The sequence below is a fragment of the Erpetoichthys calabaricus genome, chromosome 1 (assembly GCF_900747795.2).
Source record: "Erpetoichthys calabaricus chromosome 1, fErpCal1.3, whole genome shotgun sequence".
Taxonomy (NCBI): domain Eukaryota; kingdom Metazoa; phylum Chordata; class Cladistia; order Polypteriformes; family Polypteridae; genus Erpetoichthys; species Erpetoichthys calabaricus.
The window spans coordinates 261,877,474-261,898,369 of record NC_041394.2 but is presented as its reverse complement, the minus strand read 5'-3'; the positions used below and the strand labels follow the sequence as shown (position 1 = coordinate 261,898,369).

At 38.2% G+C, this 20,896-nt stretch overlaps 1 protein-coding gene across 6 annotated transcripts in view; it reads left to right on the top strand.

The window, feature by feature from the left end:
* Positions 1-20,896, top strand: part of si:ch211-272n13.3 (ankyrin repeat domain-containing protein 26) — a 186,311-nt gene that overhangs the window by 163,467 nt on the left and 1,948 nt on the right. For all 6 annotated transcript variants that reach the window (XM_051935904.1, XM_051935913.1, XM_051935908.1 and 3 more), the window contains 2 exons: positions 1,296-1,531; positions 1,817-2,078. In XM_051935904.1, coding sequence (XP_051791864.1) covers positions 1,296-1,531; positions 1,817-2,078 — 498 coding nt within the window. The remainder of the gene's footprint in view (positions 1-1,295; positions 1,532-1,816; positions 2,079-20,896) is intronic.

Sequence of the window (20,896 nt, the reverse complement as noted above, 5' to 3'; positions counted from 1 at the left end):
CTTGAACTTTTGGGTGCCTCCACCACGCTGTACCATTCCTTCAATTTCCTTTTGTTGCTTATACCACTGCTTTGTTTTTTCTTGCTTCCACTTCATTGAGCGAACCCCCATTTCACATTCACCAAAATTTTTCTTTTTTACACATGCTTTTGTCATTATCTTTTAACAAAACACTGAACGGAACAAGATATTTCTGTTGAATTGTATATTCAATATTGCATAAATAGGTGAAATTCTAGGAAGAGTTGGGACAGGGCTGTAGAATCATGCTTGTGCATTAAAATTCACATTGTTTGGGATTTATAAAGGGAAAATGCATAGAAGTTTGCTTACTCGGTTTTTTGCATTTTGTTTTTGTGTGTGTTTGCACATTTCTAGTTTTGTCTGTACTCATGTTTAGTGTGAATTCTAGGCAAGGCATTATTCATGGGGCCCCTGGAGTGCTGTGTTTTGCAAGTGGTGTATGAAACACCTTTCTTCAATGACTGGTGGTTTGAGTGTTACAGTACTAGTATATTGTATAGTTTAATATATACTGTACATTACTGTGTTTATTTAATCTTGGCTCTTTTCAAACGCTCCATGTTTATAGTCAATATCAGTTCTGTTTAACAACTCCTTGTTATATATTTTACAATTTGATTAGATTTTCTATTTTTTGCAGTCATTCATTTTTAAATGTTAACATAAAAGCAATGCTCTATTATTTTTTTTCTTTGTTAGTTTGGCAAACATATACTAGTGCCCTTCCCTTTATAAGTTGTTTGCTATTCATACCCAGACTATAAAACACAAATCTTAGACACATGTAATTTACATTAGTGCACAGCAGCTAAACTTTAGCAACATCAGGATCTACACCGTTAAAATCCCCTTTTCTAGTTCAGGCTCAGAACTTTCTTTAAAACCCCTCATTTACATTATTGTCTGTGGCCACTCTAACAGATTCCTATTGATCCTGATGTTTATTTCCATCAGTTGACCCGGTCATCTTTGTTAACTGTATAATTAATGCATTTACTTTCAGGTATGCTTGAACACAGTTTTGGGTCTTCTGCTAATCCACAGTATACTAAACACTTGTTAATTTTAGCCAGCTTTTATATGTCTAAAACAGGTAAAGGTATGGAATTTTTAAGATACTATATGAACAAAATTACCATTAATCTAATAAACTTAATTGAGCAATATAATCAATATTTCTTCCTTTGCTCATACTCCAAAATCTACTGAACACTATTTTTTTAATATTATTGATTTATGGACTTTCTCTCTTTTTGTTGTTTTTTTTTAAGACTCAAGCTGCCTCTCAAGAGGCTTTGGAACAAATTAAAGCCACTAATGAAGCAACTTTAAGAAATCAGTTAGAACAACGAATAAAAGATCTTGAGAGTGAACTAAGTCGAATAAAGAATACACATCAAGAGAATATGAACCAACGGGACTCAACGCAGACAGAACTGGAACGGTATAAAGAACTATATGCTGAAGAGCTCAAGTTGCGCAAGTCTTTGGCAGCTAAACTTGATCGGTAAATAATCCTCAAAATTTGAATCTCTATATTTAGAGAAAAGTCCTTCTTCTGCCTTGATCATCTTTCTTGTTGATCACATATCATCCATAACTGTTGGGTTTGGTAAAGTCACCAGCTGAAATAACATCTACAACTCTAATTTGGCATTATTTTGAATTTACAGTTTTTATTCTTGAAGGCCTTGACTGCTGATGAAGCTGTTTTTTAATATCAAATTTGTATTAACTTACCAAATGTTTCATGCATTTTTCCTATATATGATTTACAGTATTTGTGTTTCAGATCTAATGAAAGGCTGGCGGAAGCCAACACTAAGTTACTTAATGAACGGCAACGAAGCAAGTCCTTAATTGCAAGTAACTTTCTTAATGGAAGCCTGTCTGCAAGCCCTACTCTTGATATGAACCAGTTGCAGGGAAGTATGGGTAACTTTGGTGGAACCTCATCTCCTTTGAATCGAAGTCTGGGCCTTGGAGGAAGTTTTCTGAACCCAGTCGGAGAAAGTTTATCACAGAACAGCAAGGTGGAGGCCTACATTGCAAAGGTTAGTGACGTAAAACCTATGCTGTTATAAATAATGTGTTAAAGAGTATACCCTACATAATGTATCAAACATGATAAAGTATACCTAATTCCTATAATTGTTGCAGATTTTAACTATTTCAAAATTATTATGGTGATAATGAAGAAGTGGATGGATCATTTTAAGCAATAAATAGGTCATATCTTTTTACATCATATAGTAGTGATTTTATAGGCAGATTCTTTTTGGCTGCACACAAGTCACTGTGGTGCTTTTTTCTGATATGTTTTGGCAAGAATACTGTTAAAAATATATACTTCTGGATGGCTGTTGGAATCTCAAATTGCCCCGTTTTTTTTATGAAAAAAGCAGTTTTATTGATTTGATGTTTCTGCAAGCTTGGAGTAACTTCACATCCATTGCCTCTCCTGGCAGTCAGAGAACCAATAATAGTAGTACATGTGACACACCAACATTTTTTGGTACTCTGCTATTTGTATCATTTTGTACAAGTGAATAGTCATATATTTTGCAACTTGGAGCTGAATCTTACATGAGTTAGCATAATAAAGTTATTTTTTTTTTATTTATTTTTTTGCAGCTGTTGTCCGAATTTTCATATTATATTTCATTATATTTATTTATTATTTGTGCTTCTGCTAGTTTTATCTGTTGTTGTACCTATTTTATAGAGCTGACTGTGCTTTGGTGCCCATTTTATAGTCCATGCCTTAAGTTCAACACTTTGTTCTGTGCGGTTTTAATGTCATTTGGAGTATATGAATTTGAAATTGGTTGTGCAGTGAAATCCAATTGCGATTGGCATATTGAGCAGACGTTTTTTGTATAACCAATGAATTTAGCAAATTATCATTTTTATTGTGCTTCATGTCTATGGCTTGAGATGTTACTTTTTGCCACAAAACACACCCCTCTTGTTGCACTATATGTCAAATGTTTACACAGTTTGTAAATAAATTACCATGTGTATTTTACCAACCATAGTTAAGCATGCCTATGTTATCATTCCTTAGTAACACCCACATTAGCCCTGATTCAAATACAGATTATACTGTAAATCTGAAGTGCATAAACTTTTATTAAAGATTTCCTCTGAGTGTAAAACCTAGCAAAAAGTTTACACTGTAATTATATAGACTAAACTATGTTGAAACCCTTTTCTTGAAATCCAAACCTTATATCTTTATTTTCTTGATCCTAGTGAAGAGATACTCCATTTCTCATGGCCATTCTATGGATCACTGATCTTTGCATCAAAAATAGTGTTCTTTAAAATTAACTCCTTGTTGTTGCAGCAAAATTGTCCTGATGCAACATCTGAAAACAGATGTTAGAGAATCTGATAAAGCATGAGAAGTAAAGTATTTTTAGTTCCTCTGCACATATTCTTTGGAAATGAGAAAATCATCATCTGTGTAATGTTTTTGTCACTAGTGCAGTTATAAATAGAAAGTTTATTATAATGTACAGTGAATCTCACAACCCCAGTGATAATTTCTTTTGGGCACTGGAATATTTGGACCTTCTTAGATTTTTGTTTCTGTAAGCATAATTGTATTCAATATAACTCAAATGAACTACAAAGAGATTTGGCACATTCTGTTGTGTTCAAAAACTACTGTTAACTGCAAAAAAATTCAGTTGTGTCAAATAGAAATGACTGAATATAGCAAATGCCTCAATCATTCATGCCTTTTTTTCTTCTTAGAGACCTAGTACCTCACACCAGGTTTTAGTGCCAAATCCTTCCTCCATTTAATTTCAGAGTATTGAAATTTTTTTCCAGGTATGCCATGTACCGAGTATCACTGGGTACATGTCTAGTTTGTCCATAATAAAGTGCAATGTGTTGTTGCACCCTAGATGCTCTCTTTTGATTGCTGACTTGTCTATTCTGATTGAACAGAATTCCATTGCTACCCATTTTGATCCAGAGTTGGACAAGCTTTCTAGCAGTGTCAAGAGTTCCTGTTGCTAGAAGAGGCACCAGTTAAAGAGAGACAATTGGACTGTTGAAGTTTTGAAGTGTCAGCAAGGGAAAGGAAGGAGAGAGTGATGATACAGTCAGCTGCAGGATATTTTACAGGACAATGACAAAAACATTATGCAAAGAGGAAGCAGGGCCTTATGCCATGCTTATTTTCAGTAAACCTTGTCAGCAGTTTGTTTTAGGAACTGCAAATGATATAAGGTTCATCCCAAACTGGTAAGATGGATCAATTTGTAAATAATGAGGTCAGTTGTCGAAGCACTGAGCCCTACCTACCATAAAGCACATGAAACATGTATTAATCTTACATTTTAATTTAAATATATTTTTAAATTATAAAATTTCAAAGAGGTGGTTCATGGTTCAGATTTGTTACTAATGGCCAGGATACATGTTGAGAATATTTATAAAAAAATACTGTTTGTTCACATGTACATTTTTTGTGTTTTGTTTAATTGTTGATGGATAAAATACAAAGGACAGAACTTAATTAACACATACCCTCAGAAAGATCCCAGAATATTTGTTTCAGTTGGAACTGTCAAAAGAATGCTTTCACCAAATAATTTTTGTCAAAAATAGAAAAGGAAAAACTGCACATCTAAGCATATAAAACAGAACCGTATAGCCCTAGTAAGCTTTTTTCTATAGGCTTTTTGTTATGATTATCTGGTGTGCTTGGCTATAGTGGTATCCCACTAGGTTAACTGTGGTGCTCTCAGATTATTCCCATTCTAGGCATCCTCCAGCAATCCTTAATGTTTCCTGGTAACCCCATTTATGCAGTATACAAATATTAATATCTTTTATCTCTCAGTCATTGTATATGACAAACCTATTCAGGGTATATATAATGACCCCTTTCCCTTGTAGCATCTTTATTTTCCTGTAGCATTTTGTATTTATGTCTTGAGTCAAAAAAGCTGCTTTGTTTAACTCATGGGCCTTCTATCATCATCATATTCTTGGTATACAGAGGTTGTGCTCTGCAGTAATATAGACTTACCTTTTTGCTTTGGTCAGTATGTTTGCATCTTACTGTCCCGGGGATGTGTAGCTTTCATCGCAGCATTGCCTGAAATTATTTAATGCATGACTGGCAGTAATATTTTACTAAACATAATATTCTGGGAACTTTTTGAACATATATGTTAAGGTAAAGGATGGTTAAAAAGTATCATAAATTTTGTTTTTCTTAACTTTACAAAGAAAGTAATTTCAACATTGTTGGATGTAAATGATGCAAACCCTCTTTTCAGTAAACACTTTTCTCTTTATGTAGTGAAAAAGTAGGTTGCTAAAGCTGTCTATGTATGAACTAGCTTAGTTTATAGTTGTATCAATACTTCCTCTCCTTCCTCCATAACTTTCAAGCTGTGACCACCTTTTGTGTCTATTAAACATGAATTTGTGATTCTGCTTTTCAGACTTACTGCATTTAACTACTTCTGTGTCTTGCTCCTTCAGCTTCTAGCTCAAAAGTCTGTTTCTCAACTCTCTTCTCTTCAGCCAGACATCTAACAAGGTGTGTGGTCAGTTAACACTAATCCCTTGATTTTTCTCTGTTTTTTCATCATAATTTACATGCTATAAATAAATGAAAAGGTTTGCCTGTTTCTCCACACATTTCAAATTTTACCACTGAAAGCCTGATATGGAGTGTTTAGGTGAAATACTGGAAGCAGGGCACTGTATAAAATGTTGACAAGACTGAGAATAATCCTATAAAATAGACAGAGATCTACAAGTGTAGGTAGGGAATTACACCAGTTCAAAAAGGTGGACTCCACCAGATGGTGCTGAGAGAGTGCTGGGTGGGGTTATTTCAGATTGCAGAGAGATTGGAGGATGACCCATAATACATAGATGCTAGTAGGGTAGTCCTATGCAGTATGTTTAGACCCCTGATGCATATTATGGAGGTCATACTACAATCCATAGTACATAGTATGTTTAGACCCCTGATTCATAATTTGCAGGACATACCACACTATCATTGTCTGGAGTGCATGGCCCTGGGGAGCACTCTATGAAGAATGCCCTAGAACTTTCGAATTAAGATTAATAGGCCTCTCCTTCCTAGATATTTTTTAAATGCAGAGTTGAGAGGTGAGTCTCTGGCAAGTACCTGACTGGTGAGAAAAGAAGAGGTTAGTTCATTCTTAAAGCTTTCAGTGTGTTGCCCTTTCCCTGGCAGCATTCTGGACATTGAGGATGCTACAAGAGCACACCCTATCGTTTGCAGAACTTTAGTAATATTATCACAACATAAAGTTTCATTTTTAAACCTTCTTAAATTAATCCAGGGTCAAAAGGGACTATCCTATCAGCACTGGGCACATGCAAGAAACACCCTTGGCCCATTGTAGGACCCACCCTCATACTGGTCACATTAGGCCAGTTTACAATTGCTACTTCTTTGTGAATGTGGTATGAAAATTGGAGTACCCTGTTGAAAATGCTTGCAGACCTAGGTAGAATATGCAAAATCTATATGAACAATTACCAGGCAAGGTATTTAAAAATGATATGTTAAATCTAATACTAATTACTGTGCATCTTTGCCTCTGTGTATGGTATCAGTAATTCCTTATTTCTAAATACTGCAGAAATAGTAAAAAGACCTGCATGTTTTGTTTTATTTATGTGGACATTATTGTCACTTGTACAGCGTCCAGTGCCTTGTTTAATGAGTAGGACTACCTTACCTTGAAACTTCTTCCTCCCTTGAAAAACCTAAGAACACATTTGTCATAACTGACACGTGTTAAGCCCAACAGCAGTGGTGTACCAAAATGAAAATTCTTTGCCAAAGCCAAACTTCAGAAAATACTGAGCCAAACACTGCATACATTATCAGTTTTGCTGACAAAATGATTATACCCATATATTTACTAGTTACAGTTGTAGTACAGTTACTAACTGTCATGCGCCGTAAGATGGCTGCACCGACGAGAGCTCAGTCTTTTCAGCAAAAAGTTATTATTTATTTTCTTATTGCTTACTCTCTTTGTGCGTACAACTTTATCACACTTTCAGTATGACCGGCAAATACTCTTGGAATTACGTTCATCAGCCAGTTTGGATTTTACAACAGTTTTTGATATCGCGGACACTGTACTGCCTGCAATCTTTTGTTTACTCGTGCGACGGCGAAGGAAAACAAAGAGGGGGAAATATGCCGGAGTTCTGTGCCGAACCCGACAGAGAAACAACAAGCCTCCTCTGCCCAGCATTCTGAGCCTCCTCTGCCCAGCATTCAGTTCTCGAGTTGCTGACCATTAAAGTTAGACACTTTTACCTCCCGAGGGAGTTCAGTTCAGTTCTCCTTTCAGTTGGTTACATCCCTCCACAAGCTGATAAAGCTTCGGCTATGGATGAACTGTGTGACATCATCAGTGGACTAGAGAACGCTAACCCAGAAGCAGCATTTATTGTGTTGAGACTTTAATAGAGCAAACATGAAGAAAGTTCTCCCTAAATACTATCAGCACATCTCTTTCCCCACAAGAGGTGATCAGACACTGGATCATTGTTACACCCCATTCAAGGACTCTTATAAACCCCTCCCCCGACCAGCTTTTGGAAGAGATCTACAAGACCATTGCTCTATACTGCTGTTGCCCGCATACAAACAAAGACAAACAGGAAAAAAAGGTTTACAGGGACATCTACAGGGTGAGGCAGAAAGGACGGACGTTTTTTACAAAATCACAAAATTGTTAATTTTTTCTTACAAAGAAATTTATTGAAAGATTTGAGTTCATATTGAAATAGCATTTGACAAAATCAAGTGTGGAAAACAACATCTCCCATGCGGTGTCCGTTATCACTGATGCATTTCTGAAGGCGTTCATGGAAGTTGGCCTCCACTCTTTTCAACATCGCTCTGACAATTTGGGCGACTTCCATGTGAATGGCTTCCTTCAGTTCCTCCAATGTACGGGGCTTATGCTCGTATACATGTGCCTTGAGGTGACCCCACAAGAAATAATCGCACATGGATAAGTTAGGGGACCGAGGAGACCAATGAATGTCACCAAACTTGGAAATGAGGTGACCAGGGAAGAGAGGGCGAATAACATCCATTGATGCTCTAGCTGTGTGGGCTGTCGCCCCATCCTGTTGAAGCCACACATGCCGGATAGGAATACGTTTTCATCGTAATTCAGGTAAAAAGAAGTTGTTTATCATCTCGATATATAGCAATCCGAACAATTACTGAGGCCAAGTTCAGAAGAATGCTTCCGAGCAGATCGACTTGGACTGCGCAGCAGAGCTAGTCGTACGCTTTCCACATTTTCAGGGGTATGTGCCGTTTGTGTAGCTGCTGGCGGTCTTTTGCTCATTAGTGTACCTCGTGTACGAAGTGCTTTAACCCAACGTAGGATAATGTTACAAGCAGGAACAGCTTTATTTCTGTGGATATTGAAATGGCAATGAAATTCACGCTGAACTGTGCTAATAGATTGGTTGTTCTTGACAAAACAGTCATATGCAAAAACGAGGTGTTCTATCGTCCACGGCTCCATGGCTTCAACTAAAAAGAAAATAAAAAAATGCTGACTTCGCGAACCTAACGCCACCTACCGCACATCTGTCACACCACGTAGTGGTGAGTTCTGCCCATTTCAAAGATGTCCGTCCTTTCTGCCTCACCCTGTACAAATGGGACAGTGAGGCTGAGGGGGACTTGCAGGACTGCTTTGAAACAACTGATTGGCAGATGTTTGAGAATGCAGCTGATGGCAACATCAATGAATTCACAGACTCTGTCACAGGATATATCAGCAAGTGCATTGACGATGTTGTCACTAAAACCACCGTTTGCATATATCCTAACCAGAAACCCTGGGTAAATGGGGAGATTTGGGCTAAGCTTAAGGTGCGGACCTCTGCCTTTGGCTCAGGGGACTCTGATGCGTACAAAGCAGCCAGATACGACCTCCGGAAGTCCATCAAGAAGGCCAAAAGGGATTACAGGGACAAAGTGGAGTCAAGCTACCATAGCTTTGACACCAAGCGCCTGTGGAATGGACTGCGCTGCATCTCTCACTATAAAAAGAAAAACACAGTCAGTGTTCAGCCCACTGCATCTTTTGTAAACGAGCTCAACACCTTCTATGCTCATTTTGATGCAGCCAACAAAGAACAGGTGCTATATCCTCAAGGGGGCAGTGAGTCTGTCACTCTGATCCTTGAAATGCCTGATGGGAGAAGGTTCTTTAAAAAGGTTAACCCTCGCAAAACTCCGGGACCAGATGGCATCCCAGGCCATGCCCTCAGGGCGTGTGCTGACCAGCTAGCAGGTGTGTTCACCAACATCTTTAACCTCTGTCTGAGGCAGTCAGTGGTCCCCACTTCCTTCAAGGCATCCACCATCATTCCTGTCCCAAAAGAAACCAGTGGTGGTCTGTCTGAATGACTATCGCCCGGTTGCACTGACATCAGTCATCATTAAGTGCTTCGAGCAACTGGTCAAAGGTCACAAGTGCTCCTCCCTCCCTGACATGCTGGACCCTCTCCAATTTGCTTATAGAGCTAACAGATCTACAGAGGATGCCATTGCGCTAACAATAAATACTGCCCTCACCCACTTGGAAAGAGGAAATACATATGTAAGAATGCTGTTCATAGATTACAACTCAGCATTCAACACCATCATCCCCTCAAAACTCGTCTTGAAGCTCGAGGACCTTGGGTTGGGGATGACCATCTGCAGATGGGTTTTCTCTTTCCTCACAAACAGGCCTCAGGTGGTGAGAGTCAGCAGATATACGTCCTCATCACTCATTTTAAACACAGGAGCGCCGCAGGGCTCTTGTATTCCTTGTTCACCCACAACTGTGTTGCAAAACATGGCACAAACACTATCATCAAGTTTGCGGACGACACAACCATCATAGGCCTTATCACTGGCAACAATGAGACCGCCTACAGAGAGGAGGTGCTGGCACTGAGTAACTGGTGCCTGGATAACAACTTGTCTCTTAACGTCAGCAAAACCAAGGAGATGATCGTGGACTATCGGAAACAGCAAGGCGGAGAACACCAGGCCATCTTCATCAGCGGCATAGAAGTTGAAAGGGTTAACAGCTTCACGTTCCTCGGAGTAAACATCACCGAGGATCTCTCGTGGACCCTTCACACAGGTACTGTGGTCAGGAAAGCTTGCTCTACTTCCTGAGGAGTCTGAGGAAGGTTGGCATGAATGCCAACATCACCTCAAACTTTTACAGGAGTGTGGTCGAGAGTCTGCTGATGGGCTGCTTTAATGTCTGGTATGGGAGCTGCTCTGCCAGCAGCCAGAAATCACTACAGAGAGTGATAAGGCAGCAGAGTACTTCACGGGCAAGAGTCTCCCTGCCATTGAAGACATTTACCTCCATCGGTGCCTGCGTAAGACAAGCAGCATCATAAAGGACCACAGCCATCCAGCACACCAGTTGTTCTCCTTGTTACCGTCTGGCAGACAATACAGGAGTCTGGCTGCTCTGAGTACAAGACTTAAGAACAGTTTTTACCACCAGGCCATTCGAACAGCAACACCTGAACACTTAAATACCCTTACATCACACCTACATTGCATTACATTTACATTGCACTACTCACATACAAACTGAACCTGTACACACTCGGAATACTGACTGGAACATACATTTGTACTTTATAGAATATGCATCTGCATTTTATAAACCATTATCTGTGCAATAACTGTCATTTGTATTTGCTCCTCATTCAACTTATATTGCTCTATAACTTCTTTTAAAACGTACACTTTTTATTTTATATTGCTAGTTTATTTTTAACTTGTAAATTTTTTAAATTATTTTTAGCATTATCGGAACTAGGCTGAGTGACTTGTTTTTTCTCATCATAAACATTTCATTGTAATGTTGACCTTGTGTTAACCTGCATATGATAAATAATAAATAAATAAAATAAAAAAATAAAAATATTTATTTTTAATTCAACACAGCATAAGAAAAGGTCAGTTAAACCTTTTAGTGTACTTTTGAAAATTAAAGTGTATATTGTTAAATATCAGTAAAGTGCCTCTACTAGGCATACTCAAGTTCATAAGTTGTTTAAAGAATTCTGTGCTGACACTAATGATATGACGACACTTTAAGCAGTTATAAAAAAATTCTGCGAGGACTTCATAACCCCCCTTAAATCAATCAAAATATATCCTAAAAACAAGACATGGATTACCAGAGATTTAAAATAACTGCTAAGCAGAACATACTGACCATGTAACATGGAACATTAACTGAACAGAAAGAACTACTGAAGGAAGTGAAACATGAAATCAAGTGGGCAATGTTTAAGTACAGTATAAGAAAAGGAATGAGAATCAACTACATACCGACAGCTTAGATTCAGTGTAGAATGGCATGATGATAATGGCTATCATTCATACAAAAATCAGTAATCATGTTGAATTGGCAGGGGTGTTAGAACAGACTATCAGTTTGCTCAGAAGTAAATTCTGTTTAAGGTTTGTGACACAAGATTTTGTTTCTGAATTTTTTTTTATCAAAAGACCAGACTCGGACTAAGAAGAGTCATTCAGCTACCTATAATAAAAGAAAGTCTGGCTCAGACAGTGGATGCCTGCTTCACTCCTGAGCTGAGCAACTCTCTCCAATATTTTATTCCATATTTGAGATGTCTCTGGATTTAGAGCAGGGGTCTGGAATCTGGCAACAGGCGAATATTATTCCAATAACAAAAGCTACATACCGAAAAGCATTAAGTGACTTGTCAAACCATGAAACCCTTTGAGAAGTTAATTAAGGGGGTGTGGAGGATGCCACAATATCACTTTGATTTTGTGTTAATGACTGTTTCCCTTATAGTCTTAACTCATCCACTGAATCATCCCAAGGCTGCTGTCTGTCTCTACTTCTGTTTATGTTGTGCCAGAATGACTGCAGGACTTCACACAAGGACAAACTAGTCTTAAAATTTACAGATGACTCGTCATTCTGAGCCTCTTACAAGTTAAGGAGGACTACTAAATGCCCATTATTGATGAGCTGGTTCACTGGTGTGATTATTCCTTTTTACAGCTAAATATGTCTAAGACAAAGGATATGGCTGTAGATTTTAAGTGCTCCCCTCCTCCCACTCTCACAAAAATAATTAAAGGAGAGACAGTGGTGTGATGGAGCATGTTAGGCCAAGGTTTATATTTCACACAATGCATGCGCCTGTGGACTCTACTGTTACGCTAGCAGCGTACTATTTATACTTGCACACATGCTTTATGTAAATCTGGAGGATTCCACCAGGTGGCAGAGATATCATCACGGTGAGAAAACAACATTCGACTTTGCTGTGTTGTGAACTGACGGAAACATCAATTAAATTCCCAGGACACCTTGCCACAATATCTCTGAAAAGGATGGATGTTTAATGATTACACCCATCAATCCAGGGACGCAAGGCAGAAATAATCCCTGCACGGGCCATTAGCTAATTGCAAGGTGAATACAAGCACATACATACACTAGCGTCATTTTGGCATTATCAAATCACCAAACCTGCATGCCTTTGGAAGGAAACCGGAGCACACTGTGGAAACCTACCAGGAACACATGCAAACTCCAGACAGGGAACACCAGGAACATGTCTCCCTACTGCAAGGGAGCAGCACCACTGTGCCACCCCCACATGCGTAATTAGTAACATTATTAATTATTTAAATGAAGTTAACAACTTATCTGTAAAATATAACATACATGTTTTAACACATTTCATCATGAAAGTGGTATCAAGTTTAAATCTAAGGATTTTAAATATGCAGAGAGTTGGAATATCATAAATTTAATGTGTTCTGTGTGGCAATCACCGCCTTCCGCTGTTGTCCACATGGAAGGAAGCCACAGAAGCACATAACGATTAACAACTGGGCCAGTCTTAAGATGATGTGTATGACCTTCTACTTTAATGACAAAATAAACTATGAGATTAAAGTTGAATTTTCCATTTTAATCACGAAATAGACCTTTTTATACTTTACTGTGCTTCTGATTTTTTTTCTCTGTGGCTCAAATACATTCTGGTGCTGTTGTGAAAGTGCAAAAAAAAAAAAAAAGACGGTACAAAAGATGATAAGTACTGAGATATTACAATGGGAATATGCAACGCTTGTATTGCCTTTGCGAGAAACAGATAAAGAAAAGCATCACGAATACATTTGTATGTCATCATTTAAATCTGACAATATGCTTCATCGAATCAAACCATTCATCAAATATCAAAGCATGCACATTGCTCCTGCAGAATCTGCAAAGTGACTTGCTGTCACATGTTAATAGTAAATAGAGACTCTGATGTCATGTTCCAACTTGAATACACTGCGCCCCCTGGTTTTTTGCTTGCGCATGCATCACGTTAATTTCTGAGGACGTTCTCAGAGGATGCGTCAAATGAACACTGGGAATGCGAGGCAGCCATGATCGTGCATGTACGCATTCTGAGCTTGAAGTATAAACCAGCCCTTAGGGGTCCATGGCAGTGCAAGTTTTCAAAAACAGTGAGTCATCTTAGACCTCGTGAGTGTAGGTTTGTGGCCTCAGTGATTCTTGATGAAGGAATTGCGTTTAATGTGCACGCAGAGCAGTTAATGCAACTGTCCCTCATCGAGGCTCCACAGGTCTTTTGATGCATCTGTACTCACTGAGGATTAAAGGGGTTTGTAAGCAAGAGCAAGAGTGAGAGAAAAGGATCAAGGGGAGAATGGAGATGAAATCAAGAAGATGTGAAGAAGATTATGAGGAGCAAAGCAGAGCCATTGCAGTGTAGTGTAGAGGAGGCATAAAAGTCGAGGAAGAAGCCCTGTGAAGAACAGCAGCATTCTGGGGGTACAGTCACTCTTGTTGAACATTGCAGAGGAGCAGAAGTGGTTGATCACTCTGGAGAGGGTCTTACAGATGCTGAGGGATGGTAGTGGGATAGTGGAGCAGGGCTTGTGGTGTGTCCATGAACTCTGAAGGATGATGGTACAGACATGAGCCATTGTGAGTTGACCATGCTTGCCAGTGTGTTTCTGCTGCCACTGAGCAGACCATAGTGTTGAACAGAGGAGACATGGACACTGTTTAGGGAATAGAAGGACTATGCCCTTTTGTACCAAACTTTGCTTGTTTGAAACCTTATTGCACTTGTTCATCTCAGTGTAGGACCGTCAATATCAAGGAGGTGATGCCAGCTGCAGCCAATCCGTGCATCACATATGGAGGTGGTGGAGCACTATCAATATCTACAGACAATTGCTGATAACAGGCTAAACTTTGATCTCAACACAGAACAAACATTTTTAAGAATTAAAGTGTTCCTTTTTTCTTTGAAAAGACAGTTGTTCAAAAAGTGGACAAAACCATACTGACACTAAAGTCTTTTATTGAATCTACTAGTTGTGCTTCCCATCAAAGACTGGTTGAAATCTAACTAATCAATGTAACATTTACAATACACCATGCAATACATACGTTTCTGTTATATTCTATTGGAATAGATTTCGTAGAAGCAGTGTTAATGTTTGAGATGCACCATCTATTGGAATGACAAGTGCAATGCATTATATTACTAAAAGTGTATGTGATATGTCGTCATCTTTTGGAATGACAGAGACATAGCAACAGGGCAGATACACTGTCACAAAGACACTTATCCTTTTAGTCAGATGGATTGCTACCTTTGCTTTTATTTGTTGGTTTGGAACACCTCAGCATTAAGAATGTAATTTAACTTAAAAACATTGGTAAAATTAGTGGTTTGCAGTAGACCTTTATCGCCGATCTCTATTCCAAACAAGTTCCAAAGACGGCCATCATCTTTTCCTAAATTTCAGTTGTTATCAGGCTGCAAATTTAGGTTCCCAAGAGTAAAGAGCAACAGATTTAAGAATGCTTTTATTCCCAGAGCTACTTGTATAAGTAATTTGAATTCTATTAGTTGTGGGGCTCTGGCAGAATTCTGAATTTTTATTGTTGTTTAATATTAAAGGTAATTATTCTTATTTGTAGAAATCTGGTGTGCTTTTACAGATGATAACACTGGGTGTCAAGATGTTTTCTCTTGGCTTATTTTCTATGTAATAGTGTCTTATGTTTTTATATTATCCTGCTTTAAACAATTTCACTATGGGATAATAAAGTCTGTCTAACCTAACCCTAAGGAGCAGGGTCACATAAAATAAACTATGTATAATTATGTTTTAAATGTCTTCATAGTCTACTATTTGGTGTTTGCTTTCAAAAGCTTTTCCTTTTTGGCAAAGCAAGCAAATTTTGAGCTATTTACTTTGCATACTATATTACGGGCCATAGCTATTTTAATTGGAAGTTGCAGCTCTAACAGCACTGACTGTGGCAGTGTAAACACTTAAAATGAAAAGTGGTTGATGAGAAAAATGTCAGAAGGATTCACTTTAATTTCTCTGACAAATGTTAGCACAGACCCAAAATACAAAAATAAAATAGTTCTGTACCTGTTTGCAAGGATGTCTCCTGCTCACCTTTACAGTTTCAAAGCTCTGGTTCACTTGAAAAAAAACAAAGGAGAACAGATTCATCCAGGCGAGATTATGACTAGCTTAACATGCATTAAATCACACTTTTTTGTTTTGTTCTTTATTTTGCCTTATACAATTTCTTGTATTAGGAATTTGTTAGTTATCGCTTACCCTTTGGGGTCAGAGTGCAGGGTCAGCCATTGTACAGCGCCCCTGGAGCAATTACAGGTTAAGGGTCTTGCTCAAGGGCCCAGCAGAGTAGGATCTCTTTTGGCAGTGACAGGGAATCGAACCGGCAACCTTCTGGATACCAGCACAGATCCTTAGCCCCAGAGCCACCACTCCGAATGAATGTTAAAATGTTTAAACATTATATCTACCTAAGTAGCAGTCTAGTGACAGAACTGGCCTTTCCAAAGCATAGCCAACTTGCTGAATGTGGGAGTGTGAGATGTCAGGACAACATTCAGACACTGCATTAGATGAGTGGCTTATACTGGCTGCTCTTGATCAACTTCTCTGTGGAAAAGTCAGATTTGCATGTGTAGGTTGATACGAACATTGCCAACAAAAAAGGGCAAATCTGCTTCTTTTAAACTGCAAGTTCCACATTTCCAAATCTCACTTTTATGTTGTTTTGAGTTCTAGATTTGTGCCATCTTTCTACTTGGAATTTGGCCACAATTTGCACTTATTTCTCTGTCTCAGAATTTTAGAAAAAGTACATTTTTGCTTATTAAATCTGATCAGTTTTCTTTGTCCACTTTCTGACATTCAAAGCTCATGTTTAAAGAGAGCCATTTCACTAGTTGTCCATGCAGCATGGTACTTTTTTTTTTTTTCTCCTCAGAAGATGGTGCTATTTTCAAGCTTTTATAACCAGTGTAATTGGCTTAGCTTTCTCATGACATTGATTTGAAAATTAAAGGATCAGTGAATGTTTATTCAAAAGTTACCTCTTTTTTGGTTATTCATAATGCAATCCATTAAAAATTCATTAAGATGGTATTACAATATAAAGCTGTACATTGCCTTTCAGCAGTTGCATCCCAGTTCAGATATTTTTCTCAGCCTGCATTCTTTTTTTTAACATTTGCACATTTCCAGATGATTACTTTCTGTTCTCTTGCACAATACATAAAGGTTGATTGTTGACTATGCATTGACCCTGTAGGAAAGATTGTGGGCGTGTATGTGTGTGACTTTTCCTAAATGACCAGAATACCATCTAGGGTTGTTTCCTGCCTTGCACCTAATGATGCCAGGATAGAATGCAGCTTCCATCCTACATCGGAAAATATATAACTTTTAAATATAACAGATGTTGTACAAACAGCAAAGTAAATTAGCATCTTGATATCTCAGCATTTGTATACCAGATGGTTGTGTAACTCAGAATGAATGTACCTGAATGCGGGGCCATCCAGAAACATATCAATTAACCCATGGACTTAAATGAAATAGGCGTAAGAGAATGTAAAATGTATATGTGAATTACTGAAATGTAAGAGCCCTATCAAAATGACATTTGTCTCTTTAAAATTTTTGCCTTTCTTTTAGTTGAAACTGATGTCATTAACCTTTTGGTAAAATCATATTGGTCTTAGTAGCAGCTATCTTTGAATCTCTGGACTGTCTTTATGCATCGGTTTACCCCACAGATATGCAGGTATTGTTGACCTGTCATTCATCATATAAATGAGTGCAAGTGTGGGTCTGCTCACTTACACCTCATCCAGTACTGGTCCTAACCTTGTATCTGCCGATGTCAGAATAGACTCTGGCTCACCCCATCTCTGAATTCAGGATTGGATGGTGGTGGTGGGTTGGGCAAGAAGATGCCTGAATAATTTGATGATTCAAAGTTAAAATAAATTAAAAAAAAAAAAACATGAAGTGAAAATTAAAACTACTTTATTTTGTAAGATAACTCTGAAATTCTATCTGACATATAATCAAGGGTTCTACCTTCTTCATTTTTCACTTAATGATTGTCTGGATCTATAATTTCTGTATTGCTTAACAATATTGTTGGTAGATGAGTCTTTCTTTTCCTAACCTGTCCTCAACATTCAAGTGATGCTGAAATGTTTTTGTCCTTCAAATGTCATTTACATTTTACATTATTTCTATTAATGCCTTTTCATTTGATTCTCCCATGTCCACGAGTGTTTGGAATTTGTAGTTGCAAATCATTTAAAAAGATTACTAGAATCAGGCAGTCAAACTTTCAAATTTAAGAAGAGGAAAACCAGACATGGATATTGTTTTCATATTATGTAGTATGGAGGCCATATCTTGGGTGTTGTGTGAGGCTCTCATTATCCTGCATAGCAGCTCCAGAAGCTGCATAGAACAGAGCAAGTAAATGCATCCAGAACTGAAGAGTGTGTCCTACTGTAACAACCCCTTTAGTCCTGAACAAAAACGACTACTTTTGAAACTATTGTTTTTATTCATTTTCCCACTCCTGAAGCATCAATCTGGAGGCAGGTATCCCCCATTAATATAATACTACTCCATCACAGGGCATTGAGACCATTTAGAGTTGACTGTCAATTTGACATACTTGAGCATAAGAAGACTGAGCAAACCTGACAAAGGCAGCAGCATGGCTCACAGTTGGATCCAAAACTATAGGAAGCATTGAGGCAACAATGCTAACCATGCCCTACAGTGTACTAGGATTCAGCCCAGGGGCCTCATGCATAACGCCGTGCGTAGAACTCACACTATAACATGGTGTAAGCACAAAAGCAGGAATGTGTGTACGCACAAAAAAATCCAGATGCAGGAATCAGTATGTACGCAAACTTCCATGTTCTTCCGCTACATAAATCCCGATCAGCGTAAAAAGTAACACACGTGCACGCGCCTTCTGTCCCGCCCCAGCTCCTCCCAGAATTACGCCTCTTTGAATATGCAAATCAATATAAATAGCCCTTAAGCTCAGCCTTCTGTGAAAAGACAATGGGAAAAGCACGGGGAAAAAAATATAAGAATTTCAGCGAATACCAAGTGGAGGCAAAGGAAAAACGTACTATTTGTTGGTTTAAACAGTGATATAAACAACAAAAGAAAGTTGATCGAGTGACAGAGTGTCGGAGAAACTCGAAAGATCAAGTTCACAAAGTTGCAGTGCCCGAAATAAAAAAGAAATCACATATCAAAGTCTCTTGAAAAGGCAAGTCGTAGCCCACCGTCTGAGTGTCATATGAAAGCTTATTAGGGTACAGACAATAAAAATAGGCACACAGTGGGGGAAAAAAAGCACGAAATGTGAACTTTAATCTCGAAATTTCCACTTTAATCACGTAGTTTATTTTGCCATTAAAGTAGAACATCATAAACTTCATCTTAAAATCGTTTAATTTACTAGATTCTCAAATCCCATTGTAACTAAAGTAGCACATTAAATGCTTTGTTCTGTATTTGATCTTCTATGTGTGTGAATCACTACCTGCATCTTAAACAGGCTTTCTTTTTCTCCGACAGGACACAGAATCCATTACATTCGTGATATTACAGCTCTCTGAATAATTAAAATACTGAGATGTATATGTGATATCTTTTTCATGATGATAGGAGTTAAAGCATGTTATTAAACATGGGAACACGGTGGCGCAGTGCTTGTTCATGTCTCACGCAAGAGGCTTGCTGCGCCATGAGCGACCTTCGATGAAATAATTTATTGCAGCAGTACTGTCTCTTTCAAATGTACTAACCTCCAATTCCTGTCTTACTTTTCTTTCTCCAAATACCCAATCGCCACACAATCAGCTCTGTAATAGACGTGAAGCCATCTGTAAGCTTAGAACGCCGATTCTTCAAAACTTTTAAGGAACATTGAAATATCTTCGTAGTACATGTTTAATTATTCTATCTGTCTATCCTTCCAGTGTCGCGTCAGCACGAGCAAGAATACAACTCAATGCAGAAACAATCCATGAACTAGCTAGTGCTGCGGCACCGTGTCTTCACAGGTTTAATTATTAACAATACAGATTATTTAAATGAAGTTAAAGTTTAATCGTATAATATAATCAACATATTTTGCTGCATTTCATCTTAAAAATGATATACGCACTTTATAAAGTGGCGCAGGTTGTGCAATATTATAACTGTATCCCAAGTTTACAGTGAGGAGATTGTACTTATAAGTCCAAGCAGTTCTTTCTACAAGGAGCACTTGATGGACTGATTGAGTGCGTTTATAGTTCTTGGGATGAAACTTTTCCTAAACCGCGAAGTCCGTACAGGAAAGTCTCTGAAACGTTTTGCCGTGGCTGAGTCAGCGTCTGCTTCATGCTGTATACCGATAATTCTCTTTTCGATCAGCTGCTGCTGTGATTCCCCACTCAGATACAGTGATATAAATACTCCGAGTAGTGCAGTGATAGTAATATGGAAAAAGATGATCTGCTGTGGCAACCCTTAACGGGAGCAGCTGAAAGAAGAAGATGCATTGAGAGTAACAATGCTAAAGCAGTTGTGGTATTTGGAATACTATGGCTATTCCCTGGACCATTATATTGCTACATGTTAATTACAATTGGATGCATTACACTAATAAACAATATGCAGTTAGTTTCAGTGTATTTATAAAGCCGCGTCAGGAATGTGGATCTAAGAAAGAAAGGGTGACCACCCAGGAACAGTAGCACTGCTTTGACGCTGGGTGCCGCCAGTCTGCAAAACCGAGCGGAGAAATTGCATACGCCAGGGTATGAGGTACCGTGGAAAAGTGCGTGGCTTTATGCCAAGTTTAGGATTATACTTCGCGATTTGAGTGTGGAAACGTTCGTACGCAACATTTCTGTGCGTACGCACCATTTATACATGAGGCCCCAGGTATTTATCGACACTTGCTGGAAATTTTAAAGTTGAGCGAGCAGAAGTTTCTCAGTAAGACAGTAAATCATGATGGATCGTAATGGAAAGCAGGTAACAGTGCAGAGTTCCAGGAAGAACATCTTCATATAAAGGTCCTATATAAATGTGCCTAAATTTATTGATGAGGTAATTGGGATATTAGCTGACAATAAGAGCTAATTCACCCTGTCTTGTTTATTACATTTACTCCATCCTTGTATTGAATGTTTAGCAGAAATGCAGACTAGATATTTGAATATACGGTACTTTAAACTGTTTATTATAAACAGTACTAGGTAACATAAGCTTTTACAATGTTTTCAAGGTAACAGAAATAATGGCATATTTTTATTAACAGGAAGTATGTTTTCCTTCTTTCAAACATAGACATGTACAGCCGCATTCAGTATAACCAAGTACATTTTAGGCTTT